Here is a 22,844-nt window from a genome sequence, read left to right on the forward strand (position 1 = left end):
ACAGCTGAGGACAACTGTCAATGCAAAACCCAGCCCTTCACTTGCATAATGCTACATATGTCTATGTGGTGAGTGTGCGTGAAAGGAGAAAGGGCGAGTGTGTGTGTGTGTGTGTGTGTGTGTCTCTTTAATCTGCAAAGCTTCACAACATTTCTAAGGAAATGCTCAACAGACATTTTTGAAAAAACCAGTCAATGGGTCACAATTGATCTCCACTTTAACTGTAGAGACGAACAAACATGCACAGACCTCTCTCGGAGGTTGTTTGTGAACCAATCTGGCTTCAGGTGGAAACGTTTAGCCGTGGATTGACAAAGCCCCCCCACACTTCAAAAGCACTTTTGATGTTTTCCCCTCTGTTTTTCCAGGCCACTCATGCATCAGTACTTTTGTGAAAAACAGACTCTGAGACAATATTAGAAACGATGCCTGCAGGCGGTTCTTTGAAGCTGAATGCCAGAGCCAGTCGGACAGTCAGCCCAGTGATTGCGTGCAGCTCTCTGCGTTAGTGTGGGTGATGCTGGTCTCCGGCCCAGCTACAGGGATTACAAACAGCTTTCTTTCTTCGCCCCCTGTCAGTGCTGATGGTTACTCTTAATTCTGAGTTGATTGTTAGCATTTAATATTCACCACAAACACTACTTTGTAGAGAAACTCACTAAACTCACTTTTACATTTGTATTAAAGTAGATTTTATATCACTTATTTATATAATACTCAGTTATTTCAAATTACTTCTGCCAAGGAGGTCATATTTTCAAGAAAGTATCTATTCGTACGATTGCAGTACAGACAACCCCCGGTGCTATTGGTACCGAAGTACACGTACGTAGCGTTTTAGGGTTAGGGTTAGGTTTAGGGTGAGGTTATAACCCTATTTCGCAACATTTTTTAGGGTTAGCTTTAGGGTTAGGTTTAGTCTTAGTCAAGTGACCTAAACTGGCCAATGAGGGGCGCTGCATACGGCTAGAATGTCGGTATATTGATACAGCAACCGTACGGATAGCCACTGCCTTTTTTCAACAGCATTTATTTCTTTGTTTTTTCAACAGATTTTGACACAATTTTAACCAAAGATATGTATGATGAGGGGGCCACATTATCAACATTCATGTCAGCATTTAGAATAATGAGCGATCTGAGGAAAGAAACACAGGAAAGAACAAAGAGTTTTTGTCGGAATTTTGTGAGTTTTTCTGTCATTCTGTGTATGTTTGTTGTTTTCTTGCTTGTTGTGAGGCATTTTGTGCATTTTTGTAGTACATTTGTGTATTTTTCCTGTAAAATATGTTTTTTGGAGTCATATTGTGTATTTGTGCTGTTATTATGTAGTTTTTTGAGTATTTTTGTGTCATTCTGTTGTTGCTTTGCTTGTTTGTTAGTACTGCAGGTTTGCAGTCATATTTTGTGTTTCTCTTTTGTCTTTTACTGTATTTTCCTGCAATGTTGTATATTTATTTGCATTTTTAATGTATTCTTGCTCTTGTTATGTGTGATTTTCTGTCATTTTGTATATTTACTTTGGGGCCCACATCAAATTAGACCGAGGGCTGCATGTGGCCCCTGGGCCGCCAGTTGCCTATGTCTGCTTTACACCATAAAAGCTTTCATTAAATTTTGAAAGGGATCCAGCTCAATAAACTGATCCTCATCTGTCATCATTAGCAAAATTTTAAATATTCATAACTTTATGAAATTTGACTCAGTTCTGTCAGGTTGGTTCCTCAATTACCCCACAGAGTTTCTTCTGGATTTCATTCAGATTGCGTATTATATTGTGATTTTTTTTTTTAATCGAGGGGTCCATACATGTAGACCTATACTGCTGGATATTTGGCAGCTCTTAATATTTTCAATGATTATTTCTATTATTTTTCCCATGGCCAGAGATTGCTGAAACTGTATCACACCTTGTGAAGGCATGACAGAAGAGCAGGTAACGCTTTTCTGCCTCTCAGAGAGATATTCTTGGCTCGGATTTCAGATCTAGATAAATCACAGCGATGTCATTGCATTTGAACTCGTCTTTATGATCTCCATCTTCTCATCTCCACGTTGTAGATTAGCATGACTTCCTCGCGGAACGTTGTCGGAGTACATCTGCTTTACACTGCTGTGACGTGAAATCCAAGGTCTAATGGCGTCTTTAACCAATTCTTTGAATAAGAAGAAGCTCTTATTTTAAATGACTGATCGCACTCGTGAAGCTTTCCGTGGACTTAGTCAAGAGTCATCGCCCCATGCTTTAATCCAGAGTCAAACCATTTGCTAAATTCACTACAAACTGTGTCTCGCTCCTGATCAATTTCCCTGCGTGCATTCTTTGTTTTTTCTTCCTCTTCAGTCTTAATAATAGTAATGCTAAACCCTCGCTCCAAAAGAAGGTAGGCCTACAGTGTTTCTGCCCCTATCACGTAACTGATAATTAATTACACTTATGATGTAATTATTATTGCAATTGTAATTTAAAAAAATCTGTTGCTGCTGTAATCAAATTTAAATTGTAGCTGAGTTCAGATAATTAACTTTGTAATTGTAATTGCCATGAAAATTCTATGAAAATTGTCAATTATAATTTAACGCAAAACTGGGGAATTATGTTGCAATTCTAGGTACAGTTCTACAAGTAATTATTATAAAAACATTTTATATCAAGCTTTCCCACATTTTAACAGTTAAAAATAATTAAATGGAGGGGTATACTCCCACACCATAACTATGAATACCAATATTTTCATTGATTAGGAAGCCAAACAAGGTATCCAAGAGAGGAGAAACAAATTTGATGATACATAATTGTTTTTAGTGTATTTTACAGCTGATCTAGGACCTGTTATCATAAAGATGCTAACAGAAAGCTAACACAAGTGGAGGTTAACTTCCATTAGGTTATTTATTTCATGCTCAGTAATTATGATTAATTGTAATTCAACTTTAGCAATTGAGAATGTAATTGTAAATGACTTTCTGAGGATAAATAAGTATTGTAATTTATTTGTAATTGGAAAAAATGCCGGTCACTGTAATTCTAATTAATTTGTAACATAAAGTAATGTAATTGTAACTGAAATATGCAGAATGCATTCATCCCTACGAGTGGAAGAAGTAACTATGAAACGTTCTGTGGTGAAATATAAACGCTAAGAATCAACTCAGAATCATAAAAAAAAAAAACCCAGAAATTGTTTATTAATGACTTAATTGGCCAATATTCTTATGTTTCAACTATTAATATTTGCAGTTCAGGGCTTTAACAGTAACCTGTGATGCTTATTTATCTGTAATTATTTTGTGTGTAATTTTCTGCATGCAGCAACTTAAGAAGCTCATATTTAACTCGGGTAAAGTGTTCCCAACCAAAGTCAAAGCATTCAGTCTTATTCACATTGCCATGACTTTACTGTCAACGTGCCTTTGTCTTGACTTTCTCCTCTAACGGAAAAACCCACAACGATGCAGAAACAGCCGATGTTCGGTGCACAACATTCACATGCACGCGCTCTTATTTTTCATCAGATCTTTGTTTTGCATCATGTCTGAGGTTTGAGGTTGAACTTCACTGTAAATAAACACTATCACTGGGATGCAAAACACATATTTTGCCTCTGGGATACAGGAAAAGAGGATGGAAATTACATATGTTAAAAAAAAAACCCATTTGGGATTACCTAGGTGCTGTACTTTACTTTGTATCGTGTTTCCAGAACCGTAGTGAAATGTAATAAGAGATATTGATGCATTAATGGACAGACACTAATCTGCAGATTTGCTGGTTATGGTCTAACATATTAACAAGCTTTCACAAAGAGTGAAACGATTAGTTAATGTACTCAAACGCAAAACCTTCAATTAGACAGACAAAGAATGCGCCCATCGTCTGCTAAACCTAGGAATCACCATCAGGCTGATGGATGAGCTCATTGTGTGTATTGTATTTGTGTGTTTTTTTGTTTTTGCTCCTCTCCACCATAACGACCCCCCCCCCCCCCAATCCCCATAAATGTTTGGTTTTTTTCATCATAACTCTATATTTCTGGATGAGTGCTATGAGATGACTGGCATAAAGTTGAATTGAATCTTGTGTATTTTTCTGTTATTTTGTGTGAATTTTGAGTCTTTGTGTGTATCGATTTGTTATTTTGTGACAGTTTTACTGTAATTTTTTGTGTTTTTGGAGTCATTGTGTATAATATTGTTGTTTTGAGTATTTTTCTGTTATATGCAAAATTGTCACTCATTTTGTGTGTTTTTGAGTCATTCTGTATTTAGTTTTGCCCGAAATTAGACAATTAATAATCTATTTAATAACTAACAATTACTTATTTAATTAAAAATGTAGAGGGCCCCATGTGGCCCCAACATAGCCTCCCGGTGGTCCATGCCTGCTCTGAAATTAGTGTTTTTTTTTAACTCTGGAATGAAATTGGAACATCCAGATAAAACATAAGATGTTTCAGAAGAACATACAAACAGAGGAACAGGGCAACGTCTTTCTAGCTGTAAATGTACAGTACACTAACCAACACGTCACATGAACACTTAGATCTGACAAAATGACACGAATGAAGCATTCTGCTTCGGCTAAACTTCGTATTTCTTGCTGCCTGATATCCATATTTCATCAGCACCTCTCACCATTTATTCCATTCTCCTCCATCCCTGCTCTCTTTCAGGCCAGTGCAGTCGACTGCACAACAGGGAGCAGCTTATATTCTAGCTACCTCTTAATTATTAATGTCCTTCTAAACACATTGCCAAATCCATCAGCTCAACTGACGCCAAATGACACAAGGAGAAATGGCTTCCTTTAAGGAGACACTCTCAATACTATTGGACGCTGACCTAGTTTTACCAATTTTTACAGCGAATACAAAAAAAAAAAAAAAATCACTGCAAACAAGAGCTTTACATGGTGGTTATCGACTTCGTTCAAATACTGTACAAAGCTTTATAGAATGAATACAGTATCTGCCAAGAAATATAATTAATTAAAGGGTAATAAATACTACTCAAAATCTATTAAGTTAAAACTATTCTAAAGTTCAAAAAGCTGATAACATACAGCATTACAGTTATATAAATTAACCAGGAGTTGTGCAGAAATTGGCGACACAAAATACCAAGATCTTTTTGGCAGCCTATGCAGGTTTTATTGCTATTTGAGCAGCTGTGTTACAGTGTTGCTAATTGGCATTAGAAAAGTAGAAAGTAGGCTAATCAGATGGTTTTTTTAATACATGTGTAACTACTGAGTGGTCCTGCTGCATTGGTATGGTGTAGATAACAAAGTTATGAAGTAGGGATATGCAATACCACTTTTTTCTAGAACAAGTCTGAGTATCAGTACTGTGATTTGCTAACTCACAGAATAAGAGCTTCATACGAGTCAGAAGTCAAACATCCTGGTGTTGTCTGTGGTAAAAAATGAAATTACATTAAAGCAGAACTAAGTAACTTGCGCTTAACACTCCCCCCAAAGGTCCCTTTTGGTTATGTCACTGCCTCCCCCCCCCCACAGCTACATGCGCACCTTTGCTCTCCCAAGACGGTAGACAAATGTCCCTCCGATTGATAGATGGATGGACATTTGTGTGTGTGCTGCCTGATGGAGCACTGGGTTGCGAGTGTGTGTGCGCATTCCTGTTGCGCAATCACACACACTGTATTTGTGGCGCCGCGAGGAAAATCTGAGAAATCAGGTGGGACCTAATGTAAGCACAACACAACAACTTGGCATCCCATTCAACTGAAAATGTACAAAATTGTAAAAAAAAAAAAAAAAAAAAAGGTTTAAAATAAAAAATTACCCCACAAGTACAGTATACACGCAATCAGGTTTTACTTTTTATAATTAATTATTTATTTCAGACAATAATAGAATAGAATAGAATAGAAAAGAATAAAATAAAATAAAATAAATTAAAACAAAACAAAATAAAATAAAATAAAATAAAATAAAATAAAATAAAATAAAATAAAATAAAATAAAATAAAATAGAGTAGAGTAAAATGAAATGAAATGAAATGAAATGAAATGAAATGAAATGAAATAAATAAATAAATAAATACAAACAACAATTCAATTCAAGGGCACATCATATCCCATCAAAATATCTTGTGCGTCCAAAAAAAAGAGGAGGAAGAAGCTTTCCTTACTTTTAACTTTCACACTACAAAAATGTGATTTTAAAATAGTAAATATTGATTTATTTGCAGATGAACTGCTGGCGATTGATGAACAAAACCCACAGCTGTCACCTACAGCAGCATTAGCAGCACACTGGTGTTTAAAGTGAGTGTGCGAAAGACTTACTATGTCCTGATCTGTGTGTTGGGGTCTCCAACACAGCTTCTGACAGAGGTAAGGTCAGAGCCTATTGATTTTTAACACTGTTCAATAAGCACATGCTGCTCAGTGCAAAAGACACCAGTATAAAGCCAGTGAAAAGAAACACGGCTCTGTCGCATCCAGCTCTTGTAGGTGTGGAGGAATGAAAGAAATACCAGGGATCTGGATATGATTGGCTTTCCACCTGGATGCTTTCATCCATTCTATCACTCAGATCAACAATCACCTTGAAGAAGAAGAAGAAGAAGAAGAAGAGGAAGAGGAAGAGGAAGAGGAAGAGGAAGAAGAGGAAGAAGAAGAAGAAGAAGAAGAAGAAGAAGAAGAAGAAGAAGAAGAAGAAGAAGAAGAAGAAGAAGAGGAGGAAGAAGAGGAAGAAGAGAGAAGAATGAAGAGAACGAAGAAGAAGAGAAGAAGACGAAGAAGAGAAGAAGCAAGGAAGAAGAGAGAAGAAGAGGAAGAGGAGAAGAGGAAGAAGAGAGAAAGAGAATCCGAAAGAAGAAGAGAAGAAGAAGAAGAAGAAGAAGAAGAAGAAAGCTGGCAGAACTGGGAGGACGTTCACTGACTGCATTGTGCTCTATATAAGTGTGGTCTTTGTGTACTACTCTGCAGTGGTGGAGGTGGGAGGGAAAGTGGGGCAGTGGGTTTTTAATGTGCAGGGAGGAATTATATATCCCTTATAATCACTCTCCCCCACCCAGTTCAAGATGGGAGCGATGGCGAGGCAACACAAAGCTAATTTCGACTCTGTCACATTCGATCGTCTCTTACCTCCCAAATGAGCTGCAGTAATGACATTTGCCTGATGGCCCATGTTCATGCACATTTGTGGGGATAATGTTTGATGGAAATCAATCCAGGATAATATGGAGGACAGGAAGTGATTTGCCTGTGATGGGCTCTGTTCACGAGACAAAAGCTTCAGGAATTGTCTTCTTACAGTACGTCTATTTCAGATTTCAAAGCAGCTCCGCCTTCATCGTTTGACAGTTTCCAGCTTTTCCAGCTTTACAACATGTTGATTATGGATAAAATAATATAGATAAGATGTTTAGTACTTGTAGAAATGAACATTTTGGTTTTTTTATGTTTTGAAAAATATGATGTTTTAATAACTTTAGATAATAAATAAATAGTAGCCTGGGGTTTGGACGCTTTAGGTACTCAGGTTTCCTCCCACAATCCAAAAACATGTATTTTAGGGATTATTTAAAACTATTGAATATTATATATTGAATAAGCAGGTTGGGAGACAAGGAGCATAATTACAAAATGTGCAGATAATGTGTTTATCATCATAGGTTTTATTTAGTTATTATATTTTTCAACCCGCTTGCTTCTTTTCATGGGCTGATATTTGTAATAAATAGTAATATCAGTCGATATAGAAATCAGTTTTTCCACCAATATTGAAAACCATTATGTGCTGTTGTTTGACAAAACACAATAAACACTATTATAGCACTTCAAGTATTCTTATTTTGCACAGATGTTATTTTTTATGGAATACATCCAGTAAGGCTTCATATTAATACTAGAATTAACCAATGTTTTCCATTGAGTTATACTGTCTATAATGTGGAGGGTACGTTTAGTTTCCCTATTTGTAACCTCAACCACAATAACTTAAAAATCTCATTAAAATTAATTAATTTTTAATTTTTTTTTCTTTTTTTTTTTAAAAGTCTAAAACACAGACGTTAAAAATTTTAAATTATTTATGGATTTCTTTCAAAAATCCAATGCGTCACTTTATTTAAACACTACGAGTGTCAGTAAAAATATTTATACATACTGTATATGTATATATTTATCCTTTATTTATCCCTTATTATTATTATTATTATTATTATTATTATTATTATTATTATTATTATTATTATTATTATTTCTGGTTTACTTTTTGTTTTGTTTTTTTGTTCTTTGCACCAACTGCCAAGTTAAATTCCTTGTGCTGTTTTTAAACTGTACTTGGAGAATAAAAACCTGACCTGATTCTGATTCTGAAAAAGAGCAAAAGGCAATTTTTTGTTAATTGTTCTTTACCAAAATGACATATTATTTATTAGAACTGAGATTAGTTGGAGTCGTCTGATAACGACTACATTGTCTGAGCTTTAAAAAATCCTTTTATTATCTGCTCTAAAGAGGCTAACGTAGACTCCGAGCCCATTCAGACAAGCTGTGGCTTTACAGCATAAAGTGGCAGTGATGAGATGATCAATCAAAAGGCAATAATAGGATCTATTCCATTTTAATTACCTGGGCAAGTGAATAAATCAAGAGTCCCGAGCTTAAACAGAGAACATGAATTATTCCTAATATGACCTGATGTAACCATGGTAAGTCATTTGACTTCTTTTTTTTTTTTTTTTTATTATTATGCCCCGTGCACTCGATGTAGGGACACGTTGAGAGTCACTAACAACACAATGAATTAAACATTTTCGCCGGCGACGGAGCATATTATGAGATCTGAGAGGCAAAATGAGCAAATCTTCCATTTTTATTCGTGGCGGTCTAGTTTTAATGAATCGCTGGGAGATTGCGACTCACTGTTGTCATTAATCAGAGCTTCTGTGTGGCTGATTGAGGAGAGTAATATGAAGAGGAATATCAATGAGTGCAGAGGAATGTGCACGAGCAGGGAAATGGAGAAATAACTCAGCGCAATGCTAAACACAACCTTGTTTCATCCTTATGGGGAATGAAGTCTATTACAGTTTGACCATGTGCTCTGACAGGGACTACATCAAAACTGCAGCACGCCCACTGAGACCCAGACAATTTGGTTTTGACTGCTATTGGAAAACCATGCAGCACCGTCCTATTGGTGCTTTGGAGGCAGCATGAGGCAACGTCTGAAGCACAAATTTGCTTCATTGATTGAACAAAACGGAACAAGGCTTGTGCTCAAAGGAGCTTTGTGTTCATAAATTGAATCTATACATTTGTCCGTATGCAGCTAATGTTCCTGGAACGAGGACGACTTAGAAAAAAACATTTTCTCTTCGCACACTGCAGCCCCCGAAAGCCCATAAATGTCTCACTCAAATCCTTACAAGTGACTGTAATTCATACCTTGTACTGAGGAATTCAAAGGAATAGTTTCATAGTCGAGAAAATAAACTGCCACTGCAGTTAGATGACACACGCATAATAGTCTATGAAATGTGAAGCTTTTGGGAGGAAAGAAAGAAAACATTACAACAGAAATCAAGCAACAGCAATGCAGGGTTTGGAAGAAGAATTATCAGACTGGTGATAAATATCAGATGGATTGGATTCCAATATTGTTATTTTTGACTATTAATTTTTGTTTCTTAGCACATCAAGGCAAGCAAGAAAACATGAACTTTAAAGAGTAACGAAACCTCTGCTGAATACATATTGATTTGGGTATTAAGTAGTGCTGTTGATTGGTCCTAGTCCAACGCTTAAGAGTTTAGTCAAAGTACAGTATGTTCATTTGGTGTTTTTAGTTGTGAAATGTAAGTGTGACTACCCTCTATGGGTTGAACGCCAACTATTACAATTACATTTTTGGCTTAAACAATGTATTACAAATGTGCAAGAGCTGAATGTGAGTTAAAGGTAAACATCAGCTCGTACATCGAAATATGGGATTTGTGGTTCATTTGTGGTACATGGTTTGTTTGTGCTTCATTTAGGGTTCGTGCTTCGTTCGTGCTTTATGGTTCGTTTACGTTTACGTGACGTTTGTGGTTCGTTTGTGATTCATGCTTTGTGGTTCGTTTGTGGTTCATTTGTGCTTTGTTCAGGGTTCGTGCTTTGTGGTTCATTAAGGTTTTGTGGTTTGTTTGTGCTTCTTTTGTGGTTCATGCTTCATTTGGGGTTCGTGGTTCATTTGTGCTTTGTTCAGGGTTTGTTTGTGCTTTGTTTAGGGTTCGTGCTTCGTTTGTGCTTTGTGGTCCTTTCATGATTCGCGGTTTGTTTGTGGTTCGTGCTTTGCTCGGTTTTTGTGTTTCGTGGTTCAATTGTGCTTCGTTCAGGGTACGTGCTTTGTGCTTCGTTTATGCTTTGTGGTTTGTTCAGGGTTTTCGCGTGATGTTTGTTGTTCATTCGTGCTACGTTTGTGGTTCATGGTTTGTGGTTCTTTTGTGCTTTGTTCAGAGTTCGTGCTTTGTGGTTCGTTTGCGGTTAGTTTGTGGTTCGTGCTTCATTCGGGTTTTGTAGTTTGTTGATGCTTCATTCAGGGTTTGTACTGTTTTCATGCTTTGTTCATGTTTTGTGGTTCGTTCATGTTTTGTTTGGGTTTGGTTCAAGGTTCGTTTGTACTTCGTTCCAGGGTTCATGCTTTTTCAAGCTTTGTTTGTTAGGGGTTCACGTTTCATTTGTGGTTTGTTTCGTGGTTCATTTATGCTTTGTTCAGGGTTCGTGCTACATTCATGCGTTGTGGTTTGTTTGGGGTTTGCAGTTTGTTTGTTAGTCATAGTTTCTTTGTGCTTCGTTCAAGGTTTGTGCTTTTCCATGCTTCGTTAATGCTGTGTGGTTTGTTCGGGGGTCGTACTTCAGCGTTTGTTTGTGCTTTGTTCAGGGTTTATGCTTTGTTTATGTTTTGTGGTTCGTTCAGGGTTTGCGATCGGTTCATTGTTTATTGTTAGGTCATGCTTTGTGGTTCATGCTTTTTTTTGTGCCTCATTCAGGGTTTGTGCGTTTCTGACGCTTCGTCCATGCTTTGTGGTTCTTTTGGGGTTTGTTTGTGATTTGTGGAAGGTTTGTGGTTATAGGTCATTTGAGCTTCATTCAGGGTTTGTGTTTTTTCTGTTCGTTCGCAATACTGAGCATTAATACAGGAAAGAACAAATAGTGTTTTATATTTTTGGAGTCATTTTGTATATTTCTTTTGTCATTTTATGTATTTTTGTTCACCTTTTGTGTATTTTTTGGTAATTTCATTCGTTTTGGTAATGATGTTAAGGGCCTCACAAAATTTGACAGAGTCCCGCATTTTGCCCCCGGACCACCAGTGTCCCATGTCTGGGATAAATTGTACTCCATCATTATTAAGTTTAGGCATGCCTGTGGGGGGATGGTGTTCTTTGCCACTCCATCCATCCACATGATGCATAATTACCCAGCTGTGAGCAAGTGCGTTATAGTTAACATACATGTGGTGTAACCAGCCTTTATGAATAACTCCTGATTAAAGACATTAGTATAAATAGTCTTACAGTATAAGCTGCTGCTGGTATTATGATGGGAACGTCTCCCAGTCATGTTACTTCATTCCTGCACGAACCTGATAAGCCTGCCTCAAATGCCTTTTGTCTAAATCCCAAGGACTCACACACACACACACACACACACGCACATATATTCCAACACACCTTACAGCCTGGAGAACATGGTTATCACACAGAGCATTCCATCATTCTGTCACTCACATCTGCTGCCCTTTCTCATTACCACAGCTTGTGGATTTCTCTTTCCTTTGACCCACCTTCATGTAGCCCTTCCCAGTTTAAAAACATGATCCCAGTACCAGCACCAGCGCTATCCCTTTATTCCGTGCTGCACGAATCGTGCATCAAAACCAAAACAAGCAACATTCACCACCATGATTTCAGGGAATTAACACTTTAAATAAACACACTTCTTGTTTTATACATTATGCACATTGACTGCTAAAGTAGAACTATTTGTGAACCAGTAAAAAAAACTATTTAAGTAAAAAAGTCATCGTTGCATTTCAGTGACTGCACAGCAGAATCAAACGAGCTCTGTTTATTTGGTTTCTGCAGGTATTTTCCCTCTCTGCCACTTTCAGGGAGGGATGAATAGCAAAAACCATGTTAGGCTGCTGATGCAGAAAAAAAAGGATAATTAGAATTCAAAAAACGGCAGTTTGTTTCCAAAAGCAAATCACTTCCCCCCCGAAAGCTCAGGGGCAACTAAGGCACAGATCATTTCATATGTCTGCACCTAGCAACCAGCAGATGGAGGGAAGTTGGAGCAGGCTGCCAAAGCTGATAGGACACTGCAGGACTGCAAAATGAGCTGTGATGATTCCCCCGCTGAGGCCAACAAGGAAAACGCTCCTCATTAAGATGCGCGGTATCTTTCAAAGCATGGCCACACTTGCAAGTTCCCCCATTTTACCCCCAAAAATTCACAAGGACATAGTTTGAAGCAGAAAGATGCAAAACAGAGATGATTTTAAGATTATAACCACTAGTAAAGGAGAGATACAGGATGACGTTCAATGATGTAGGAAAAAGTCGTGTTTCTGTCCATGAATGAGAGTGATCTGCATTGACCACAGTGAGGCATCAGGATAGATCAGTAGACATTGTTCTATCTTTGTGTGCTGATACAGACCATTAAAATGGCGCCTGTTGTTCAGGCATAAACATTAGTGTCTTACAACAATCTGTCCTGAAACTAAACTGCAGAAACACTTTAGTTGTGTTCGAGCAATTATTCTCATTATCTTTTATTTCTCACAACCTATTCTTTTACTGAAGAAACGCTGATGTTTAGTCTGTTTTTGGCTTTATGAAACTAGTATTACAGTTATCAGGATTTTAAAATTGTGGTGTGCTAACAAAAATTAGCATTGCAACTTTGCAGCGGCGCCACAACAACACTGTAAAAGATACGCAAATTCCTCTGAGAACTTTTCATCTTCAGTGGGTTTGAAAGGTTCTGGCTGAGTTTGAAGTGAATCGGATAAAGACCCTCAGACTAGTTTGCGTAAATGCTTTTCCAGGGCAAAAAGCAATTTTTAAACTTTGACTCAAGATGGCTGACTTCCTGTTTGGTTTAGGGCATGCTCATAATGTGATTTTTTGCTCATCCTGGGCTCAATAATAAATGTGGCTAATTTCGTACTTATTGTTCAAAACCTGTCGCATTTTTTCCGTCTAAGGTGCTAATGTCTCAGTTCATGCTGCATCATCCTAGTTAAGACTTCCATCTCCATTCACATCCTTTCCTACACACATCATTTCCTCTTGGCTACCATAGCTTACTGTCTAACTCAAAGCACTATAGGGCTACATTTTGATATTTTTTTAACTCAATAAAATCTTACCAGAAAGACAATTCTGGGTTAAATTTGCTGATGTCACACAGGCACATTTATTACCCATCAGCTACACAATATGTGCCACTTTTGGCGTTTTCTCCTATAAGGGACAGTATGTGTGAGTACGTTCTATGTGTAGCTTGTTTAAGGGAAGGTCTGGGTTAGGACGCACTCAGTAATCCATCTTTCATGCTGTTCTGAGACGTAGCGAGGGCAGCAACTCTTTAAACCAGTATTTTTAGATAAAATAAGCTATAAAAGACAAAATATATTGTTATAGACGATATTGTAATTTTCTATATCGGAAAAAAATGAAACTCAGTATATGTTGAATCTCAGTGTATTTCCTAGGCCTAATACACTGATGTCAACCTGCTTTCCTGTAGTTAAACATGGTGGACTATTGTAGACGGACTGCAGTGCTTTGACACAATGAAGGAAAAGATGAAGCGGAGATGCTGAGAAGCTGCATGAAGAAATAGGCAGAGAGACAAAGATGGAGCAGAGCAGAGACTCCTGGGACAGACCGATGGGTTGTGGAAAGAGCAGCTTAATTTCCAGCACCATCTGTTACCAGTCCCTGGGTTGATGGATCCACTTATGTTACAACAGTGTAAAGAACCACAGATCTGTGCCTGTGTTCGCTCTGAATCTACTGCAGCTTCCCAAGCTCTGTATTACTGACCACACAGACACACTGTACATCAAACCAGTTAATGTGGTGGGTCATAAGGAGGCCACACTGGGGGGTGCAGTGTGTAGGCTGCAGCACCATCTAGTGGTGAGGCTGTAGAATGCAACATGCCCAATGCAAGATGCCAATGAGATCTACTACAGAAACCTGGAATTTCAGACTGTTTCCTGGGACTAGAGTTTGATGACTGAACAGTGTCTATGAGTGTCCTGTATTACTCAGTCATTACACTGTGTATGTAGTAAAAAAAATTAAAAAAAATAAATAAGAAAAAGTAGGAGCCCTTCAGTCCCCCTGTCTGTTGTGTGGTTCTTCTTGGTTCCCCTCCCCAGCTGCTTTCAGGCTCTGTCCAAAAGATTAGTGACTGATTATCTTGCAGTCTATCAAAGCTTATGCTAGGATATAAAGTAATCACATAATCACAGTCGCAAAAGTTATTTTTTGTGTACAAAAACTACCTAAAATGCACTATACTTCAAATAAGGACTAGATTTGGCAACACTTTACTTGAAGTTTTATACATAAAGGCTAACATTATGCTGTCATTATCATGACATGACACGTCATTAGCATTAGCATGTCATTGAATGTCGGTCGTTAACCTAACCCCACTAGATCCCTCCACCTAACCCAAAAAATGCCAACATAGCTCCAAAGGTGTGATAATTTAGCCAATGACACTTAATGACAGCCTTCATGACACCTTATTCATGCTAATGACAGCGTAAAGTCAGCCTTATGTATAAAACTTCAAGTAAAGTGTTACCCCTGATTCTAACCCAGGGGCGTCAAACACATTCTAGTTCAGGGATAAATACAGATAACTTTGTTCTCAAGTGGGCCAAAGATTATAGGTGTTAAAATAAGCAATTTCAATAATAAAGTGCTTTAATTTGCACTTCCACATATAAATTATATTCAGTATTATGGCAGCAACAATATCCAAACAATAAGTGACATATATTAGTCCCTGCAGGGTCTTCTCCCAAATGTCTTTGATTTTGCAATTGATGTTTTTAATTTAAATTGCAGAATTTTTTAGGAAACTTGCAGAATTTTAGCACTTTGTGATTGCAGTCACGTGACAAAGATGGGAAAACTGAGCCCTGCAAATATTGAGTTTAATGGAATTTTGTGTATTTGGAAGTGCTCAGATATCTACAACTGAATTAGTTGGTAATTCACAAATTTGATTCATGTTCCGTCATTTTAATTTCCTCACACGGGCCTAATTACATGCTCTAATGGGCCAGATTTGGACCCTGGCCTTAAGTTGACACTTGTTCTAATCCATCCAATTGAAAATTAGACTTTTGATCTTTTTTAAGTCATCAATGTGTCAGTAAAATTGCCTCCACACCCGTGCTGATCCTTACAGCTTAGTTTATGGAAGTGTAAAGGTATTACTTGGCAAAAATCAGGATAACACAACAATTTACATATGACACAGTTGTAAATTGTTAATGCTCATTATGTATGTAGTTATTCTTTCATTCGTGGTTTGATTTTCTTATTCTGCATTCCAACATGAGGACTTCTTTTTTTTTTTTTAAAGTCGACACTGACGGGGAGGAGCAGGGTGAGCACAAACTATTCCTTTGCATTTTAATATCATCACTCAGCACTTCACCACAATCCATAAATGTCACTCAGCAAAAAGAAAACCTCTCCTCTGCTGCACTGTGTATAAAAGGTGTTTGATAAACAGGAAACGTCTTCTTTGGCAGCATGTGTCAGCCAATCAGCAACAACCTCTCTGATTAAACATGTAGGTCTGATTGATTAGTATTCACACGTTCCAATCAGTGGGTAAATGATTCTAGGAATAATATCCCACTTTAAATACATTAAGGTGGAGTGTGCCAACTAAGCAGTGTTATAACAATGACCAGTATGTATGGTATATCCACAAGACAAGGTAGATTTTGGATTAACACGAACGTTAAGTGTCACTTTTATTTTAAGATGAGAGTAAATATAATGGTTATTTAGTCCCTTTATGACCCTTACACACAATCATGAATAGTTAAGACCCCAAATAGTCAACTTAAGTGTGTAAAGTTAAGGTCATTCAGGATTAATCCAGTTCCCAAGTCTAAAGTCTCAGATAACAAACGTCAACACTACTTCTCAAACTTAAACAATTGCATTAACAGTTGACAGGCTACACCACAATGTTTCACCTGCTCCTTTTGCTTTGATCAAATGTGTTAAAAGTAAAACTTTAAACATTATGTAGTAGCTTCTTTACAAAAAATAGGTACAATTAGAGCTCACAAAAGATTAAATTTAAACTCTAATTTACAATTACAAGTGTAACATGACCAAATACACAGAAAAAAGAAGAAGCCAAGCAATATCTCAGTTTTTTCCAAACTTTATTTGATGGCAATATACAAGAACATCTGGAGCACGTAGACCCTCGCTGGCTTTTTAGGATCACTGCAAAAACAAAAGAATAAATTAATGAGTGCAAAGTGATCCGAGAGCACAGAGTATCTACATCACAGTTCACAAAACAGAGAATGTTTTAGCAGAACTTTTCAAACAGTGAGTAAAACATTCTTATCACAGCACTCCTCCACCTCGCACTGACAGGCTATTAGTTTCTGTTCAACAAAAAACATTAGGAACCAACATGCTTCACTCTGTTCAGGACAATTATTTCTGCTAACACAGAACAGTTTATTATTTTGGATGTGCCTGTTCTAGCAGGGATAGCAGCACAAAGAAGGAGAGGAAAGGAGACACCTCTGAGCTAGGAGTCTGAACAACAGTGGACAGAGGGAGTTACACTAGATAACACTGCACGGGTTCAAGTGAGGCACAACATGCAGCTTATGGTGTGCATCAAAACAGCACACCATGCTTTCTTTAGAGCTCTACCTGCAAACACCTTATTTCTGCAAAAAGGAATCCATGGGAGGCAAAACAAAGCAAAAGATGGAACAAAGATGAACATTATGACAATTTAAAAGGTGAAATAAGGATGATCTCTGAATTAAAGCTGTAAATATTTGCTCGAATCAAATCAGTCGTTTAACACGGGCTTGGGTTGGGCGCCGTGCGGTAAATGAACAGTCAAGTGATGTGTTTCGATACGCACGAATAGATGCTAAGAAGGTGAGTGGAAGGTTGGCCTCTGGTACATGAATGAATGGTGTTAAAAAAAAAAAAAAAACCTTCATAAACGATACATTCTTGACTTGTTCTGGAGCCGTGGAATAGGCAGCTTATGGCTTTACCCACACCTGCGCACTCCTGCAGAAAGGTGCGAGTACGTAGGTTGTCCCAATCGTATGTCGAGAACTTTAGCCCCATTCACTATACACCCTTCATGCACACCTGTGTGAAGCGAGCATGCAAGCGGACTTAGATGAATGGAATTACCCACAAGTCCTTTTGTCATGGGACGTTCCAATTACAAAATTTTCAAAGATAGCAGATAATCTCACAATGAATCCTGTTCGCAGCAAAAATATGATTTATTTAAATATTTAAGTGTATGGTATCAATTATTTCATTAATATGTATTACTTTAAAATACATTGCAGCGCAGCTGCTATCAACGCCATTTTACCGTCACGATTAATGACGTCCTGACTCAGGTGGGTGACGTAACCACAAATTGTCCCAATTCTCCCCATTCAGCACACTTGTTCCCCTACACACTTTATATCCAAAGCGCACTCAAACCAAGTGTGCCCTTTGTGGAAGTCTGTAGGGCGTAGTGTGGGTAATGGGACACAGCCATAGACAGCAGGTTGCTGAGTTGTGTGTGTTACAGCAGTGTTAATACATGCTTTACAGCAGAAGTAAACCGATATGTAGCGTCACATGAAGTTGCTCGTCATGTTCACAGTTACATTCAGAAAAAGTGGCTCGTAAATAAAGTTGAGTTATTAAGAAACTCACCTCGGATCATTCTACGTGTGCGTATGGATGTGAAAAGACTTGGGCCATAAAAGGTCCAGACTTCATTCATGATTGGGCCATATTCTGTAGGGCCGGGTCTAATCTTTTGGCCCCATTATAGCTCTACCCTGAGTTCACATTGCTAATAACTGATTGCTAATGGTGCAGCAGTGTGGTTCTGATCAGAAAGTTTGCTTTATCGTTCAGAGATTTTGTATTTACAACTTTAAAATCAGAGATCGGTGCAAAGTATGAATATGCATGAAAATAAAAACACTACATTCAGAAAAGATAAAGCACAATTATTCAAGTATGATGTTTGAATATAGAAGGGATCAGTTATAACTGATTACATCTCCAAGACAGGGTGTAAGGCTATTAGTGTACAACCATTATTTCATTGTAAATGGAGAGTGAGGGAAGTATTAGTCTAAGTTGGTCATATTGCTACATGTTGGATGGATCATGTTCATCCAAAAAAAAAAAATAAATAAATACAATCATCAGGGCTTTGGGTTTATGAATGAGTGAGGATGAAAAAGCTGGAGTTAGGTTGTGTCTATTACTCCATAATTATCTGCACACAACACTAAATCTACCCGAGGACAGCAATTACCTTCTACAGTTTCAGGAGACAAAGCGACAAGTTTGGAAAAGATAAATAAACATTAAACATTGTAAAGAGAGAGAAAAATTAGCAAATCAATTGGTGGAAAATCAAAACAAATAATGTAGATACTTCATAAGGATGTTTTATGTAAAATTAGACGTTTGATTTAATAAAAAAGGATTACATACCTTTTTGCCAGATGCACCAACACTGGCTTTCTTGGTGCCTCGGACTTTCTTCATTCTGTTCTTGCGTTCCTTGCGCTGTTTTCTTGAGGTCTTCTTTTTCTCATACAGACCGTGCTAAGGACAAACAAGTGCTTTGTTACAATAGTCTCTCTCCGTGTAATAAAATAAAAAAGTCAGTGTTAAACTGTTACATTTTTAGATATAATGTAGAGTTGCTATAGACAAAATACACCAATGGAGGTCTAATATTAAAAAGAGACCACTGATCAACAACTCAATTCAAAACATATGCAATTAATAAATCTAAATGCTATTCTATGGTGAGGAAGAACTGTTATAAAGCATACTGAACTGATGTCAAACAGGATGATTTAAATGCATGTTATCTGATTGGATATAAATATATTTATGTATCATAAGGATGGGACAGCTACTTTACAGGAATGTTTCTCATGCCTTATGATACACTGCATGAAGAATATTCTGCTATTCATGTTGAATCGTAGAATGCAGGGAAAAAACAGGTTTGAATGCCTGGTTCACAGAGTAACGATGGTAAAAATGAAGTAAAATTATCGGCCTCCATGACTCCACATCCCACAATGCAATGCGCGAAACTTTGCAGGCAATGGACTGTGTTTACAGCGGCAATAAACAAAATTTAAAGAGGCAATTTAAATTTTTTACATCTTTTTCGAGCAAATGATCATGGATCGATTGACATACACTGTCTCCGGCAACTTTAACTATACCTAATGCAGCTTTAATCAGTGGCTGTAAAAAGTTAAACAAAATCAAGCAAATGGTCTAAATTTAAGCTGCTTAACATTGAAAGGAATATGGATTTAACAAATGTGTTTTAATACATAATTAAAAAGTTCTACTTTTATTAGTGATAAAATATTGATCTTAATGCTCTTGTGTTACTGTGTACAAAACCTAAAACACACATAATCCAAACTACATCTTTACCCAATGATGTTACAGTACACCAACTATTGATACTGTCACAGTTATATGGTTTTATTCTGGGTGACAAACACTTGGTAGAAATAATAAAAATGCCACGTGTTCTTGTGTTTAGACATTGATTTGAAAGTTAAGTGGGGGAACTTACCCTGGCCAGTCTGTGTTTGGGCTCATTTTTCTTAGCATAGTCTAAGGAATCGTAGACCATCGCAAAGCCCGTCGTCTTGCCGCCACCAAACTGAGTTCTGAAGCCAAAAACGAAGACTACATCAGGAGTGGTCTTGTACATCTTGGCAAGTTTCTCCCTGATTTCAGTCTTGGGGACTGTGGCCTTGCCGGGATGGAGAACATCGACGACCTAGACGAGAGACCAGACACAGGAAGACATTACATTATAACAGAAACTATATCTGAAGTTGATTATGGAGGGAAATCGAGGACTCACCATCTGCTTTCTTTGAAGCAGCCTGTTCGTCATGAACTTGCGAGTCCTAACTGTTACTGTGTCATTCTACAGAGAAAAAAACAATTGTTAAAAATAAATAACATTAAAAATAGAAACTTGTATTTAATCTCCCCATCAATTAAACCCAAACACGTTTTACTGGCGTGATTTAAAACGCTTGCTTGTCATGACCGAGCTTTAACTGTGAATCCTATTTTCCAGTGATCCACCTGGTCGTCTACACAAACCGACCTGTGCTGATGAATGTGCTACGACTTAGCCACATAAGGCTAACGCTACAAAAACAATTTACGAATCTTCCAATATTTCCGTTTAAGTACTTTAAATCATAAATTTGACTTTAGAACAAACGCATCGAGGAGAAAACGCAGTGGGACACAATACACACGTTTTATAAACGTAAAAGCAAGACCACCTTCCGATAAGCTAGCGCTCATAGGCTACTATCGTTTATCCCCTCAAAACACCTCGTAAATAAAAAAATAACGATAGTTTATTTAAGAACGAATATGTAAGATGATTTAATGTGCTTGTGGAGTGTGTTGGTTACAGGATGGCCACGATGATGGACTGATTAGACAGTGTTTACTAGCAGAGAACTCACCATCTTGACGCCGGCCTCGCTCAGGGACGAAGGAAAGGAGGAAGGACCGGAAGGTGACCGGATAAATGCCTGTAGAAAATAAAAGCGAGTGGCTTTTACATTGCCTGAAAATATAATAAAACAAATAAAAATGAAATTAAATAAAAATTAAGCAATAGAAATAATGTTAAAAAAACGTAATGTATATTATATATATATATATATAAATTGAAGTAAAATAAATAAATAATTACGTTAAAAAGTTTAAACCCTGCAATATGATTCCTTAATGTCATCCAAGTGTCTCAACAGATTTACTAGATTGTGACAGACCATACAAACTAGTATTTTTTTTAAAAAGAAAGAAAAGAAAAAAAAAATATATATATATAACTTCTCTTGGACATTCTAAATTTACACACTATATACACAACACTAAAAAAAAAGATTTGAACATACCAGTCCTATAGGGCATGAATTTTTCTGAAACAAATCCAGAACATTTGGATGAGTGATATACTACACACTGTTGACAAATAAGGAAAATGTTAACTATTCATCGTGAGACAGTAGAATGCTTCCTGGAATCTGCCCCATCACTGGACCAACACACACACACACACACACACACACAGACACACACACTATGCTCAATAACTACATTACACAAAAATGGTTTCTTGTTACATAATTTTATTGATCTTGCAGCAACAGTGTCCACTGGCATTGGTGTTTTTTTCAAAGTAATGTTTTTCTGAAAATTTTAAACAGAAGGTTACAGTAAGTGTGTTCCAAATCTCTTTCGACACACAATGCTGAGCCCTCATTGTCAAACCCAATGGATTTGAAATAAATCACCATTTGAATCATGGTGTTATTATGCAAAGACTTTAATCCCCAAAATGTGCAATGCAAAACTGGGTTCAAGCCACCAATCAATGTTTATTTGTCACAAAACATGGCCTGAGTTAATGAAGCAGCAAAAAAAAAAAAAAAAAACAAAAACAAATGAAAGACTCAGTCAGTCAGTCAGTGTTTCCATTTAAGAAACAGGAAGTTATTGGTTGGAGAGAAAAATTAAACAGGATTGAGAAGGTGTGTAGCACTTATGCTAATCAAAACTTCCACCCAATGACTTTTCTCTTTACAAACTGTTGAATAAGAAATTTTTTTTGGCAGAACTAAAACCATCAATATAGATGTGTATCCTCTTTAATGTTGCGGTGAAAAAAACAACCGTCTGTAAGTACAAACTGTTGCCAAGAAATCTACTTTAAGTTACTGCATTTTCATGTAAAGTAAGGCATGGGTGGGTAAAATATGATAAATAATAAAGTATCGCCAGGTGGATTAACGACACTGGGAACAGATTAGTAAATGAGAGTAGAACTTCTATCACACAGGATGTTTGCATACCTCACTAACCCCAGGGCCTTAAAGTGCCGACACTCATTTAAATACCCTAAAAAATTGGTGTATTTAAAAAATCTCAATCGAGGAAAGTTTTTTTATATATCTGTCCAATCTTGATAGCCTTAGACATTCCTCGAATGTGAATCTAAATTGAATGATTCGTTTTTTAAAAACAATATTTTCTTATTGACCTTACAGTAGGAAATACAATCATTTTTAATTTGTAAAAGGGTTTCAAAAATATGTTTTCCACCAAAAAAAAAAAAAAACGTGCGCAATTTTTGAAAACAAAACCTTGAAATGGCATGAAATGATCTCCATATGTGAGAAAGAGAAACAGCACTGCATCCCTTTACATACCACCACAGAAAACCGAACAGTCCAACTCAGAGTAGATTGTGGATCCTTTCAAGTAGTTCCCCTAAAAATCTGTTAAATTCATTTAAATACCCAGCTTACTATGGTCAGTGAGAGCAAAGACTGGGATGAATATACCAAAGCTTTGAACTGTAACTAAGGCCCGAAGTTAAATTAATCACCAAACCCAGTTAACTGGTAATAATGTCACAGTTACAATGTAATGGGAAGAGGATTGTGACTCACTGAAAC

The 22,844-nt window shown here is 37.1% G+C and overlaps 1 protein-coding gene across 2 annotated transcripts; it reads right to left on the reverse strand.

The window, feature by feature from the left end:
- Positions 1–16,452: 16,452 nt before the first annotated feature.
- Positions 16,453–20,925, reverse strand: rps24 (ribosomal protein S24). 2 transcript variants are annotated; one of them, XM_028467856.1, is made up of 6 exons: positions 20,844–20,925; positions 20,219–20,284; positions 19,922–20,131; positions 18,805–18,918; positions 16,978–16,994; positions 16,453–16,533 (listed from the first exon to the last, which is right to left on the reverse strand). In XM_028467856.1, exons 1-5 carry the CDS (start codon positions 20,844–20,846, stop codon positions 16,989–16,991), a joined length of 399 nt encoding a protein of 132 aa, XP_028323657.1. In that variant the 5' UTR covers positions 20,847–20,925; the 3' UTR covers positions 16,453–16,533; positions 16,978–16,988. The 2 variants fall into 2 exon arrangements, with proteins under 2 accessions (XP_028323657.1, XP_028323658.1); XM_028467857.1 differs by lacking the exon at positions 16,978–16,994.
- Positions 20,926–22,844: the final 1,919 nt, after the last annotated feature.

This window comes from Gouania willdenowi, chromosome 15, assembly GCF_900634775.1.
Source record: "Gouania willdenowi chromosome 15, fGouWil2.1, whole genome shotgun sequence".
NCBI classification, from domain to species: Eukaryota; Metazoa; Chordata; class Actinopteri; order Blenniiformes; family Gobiesocidae; genus Gouania; species Gouania willdenowi.

Excerpts from the sequence above, each read along its gene's own strand:
- rps24 (XM_028467856.1), bottom strand. Across the intron at positions 20,132-20,218 it reads TGCTTCAAAGAAAGCAGATG|GTCGTCGATGTTCTCCATCC; the intron begins GTGAGTCCTCGA and ends TCTCTCGTCTAG. Across the intron at positions 18,919-19,921 it reads CCAAACACAGACTGGCCAGG|CACGGTCTGTATGAGAAAAA; the intron begins GTAAGTTCCCCC and ends GTTTGTCCTTAG.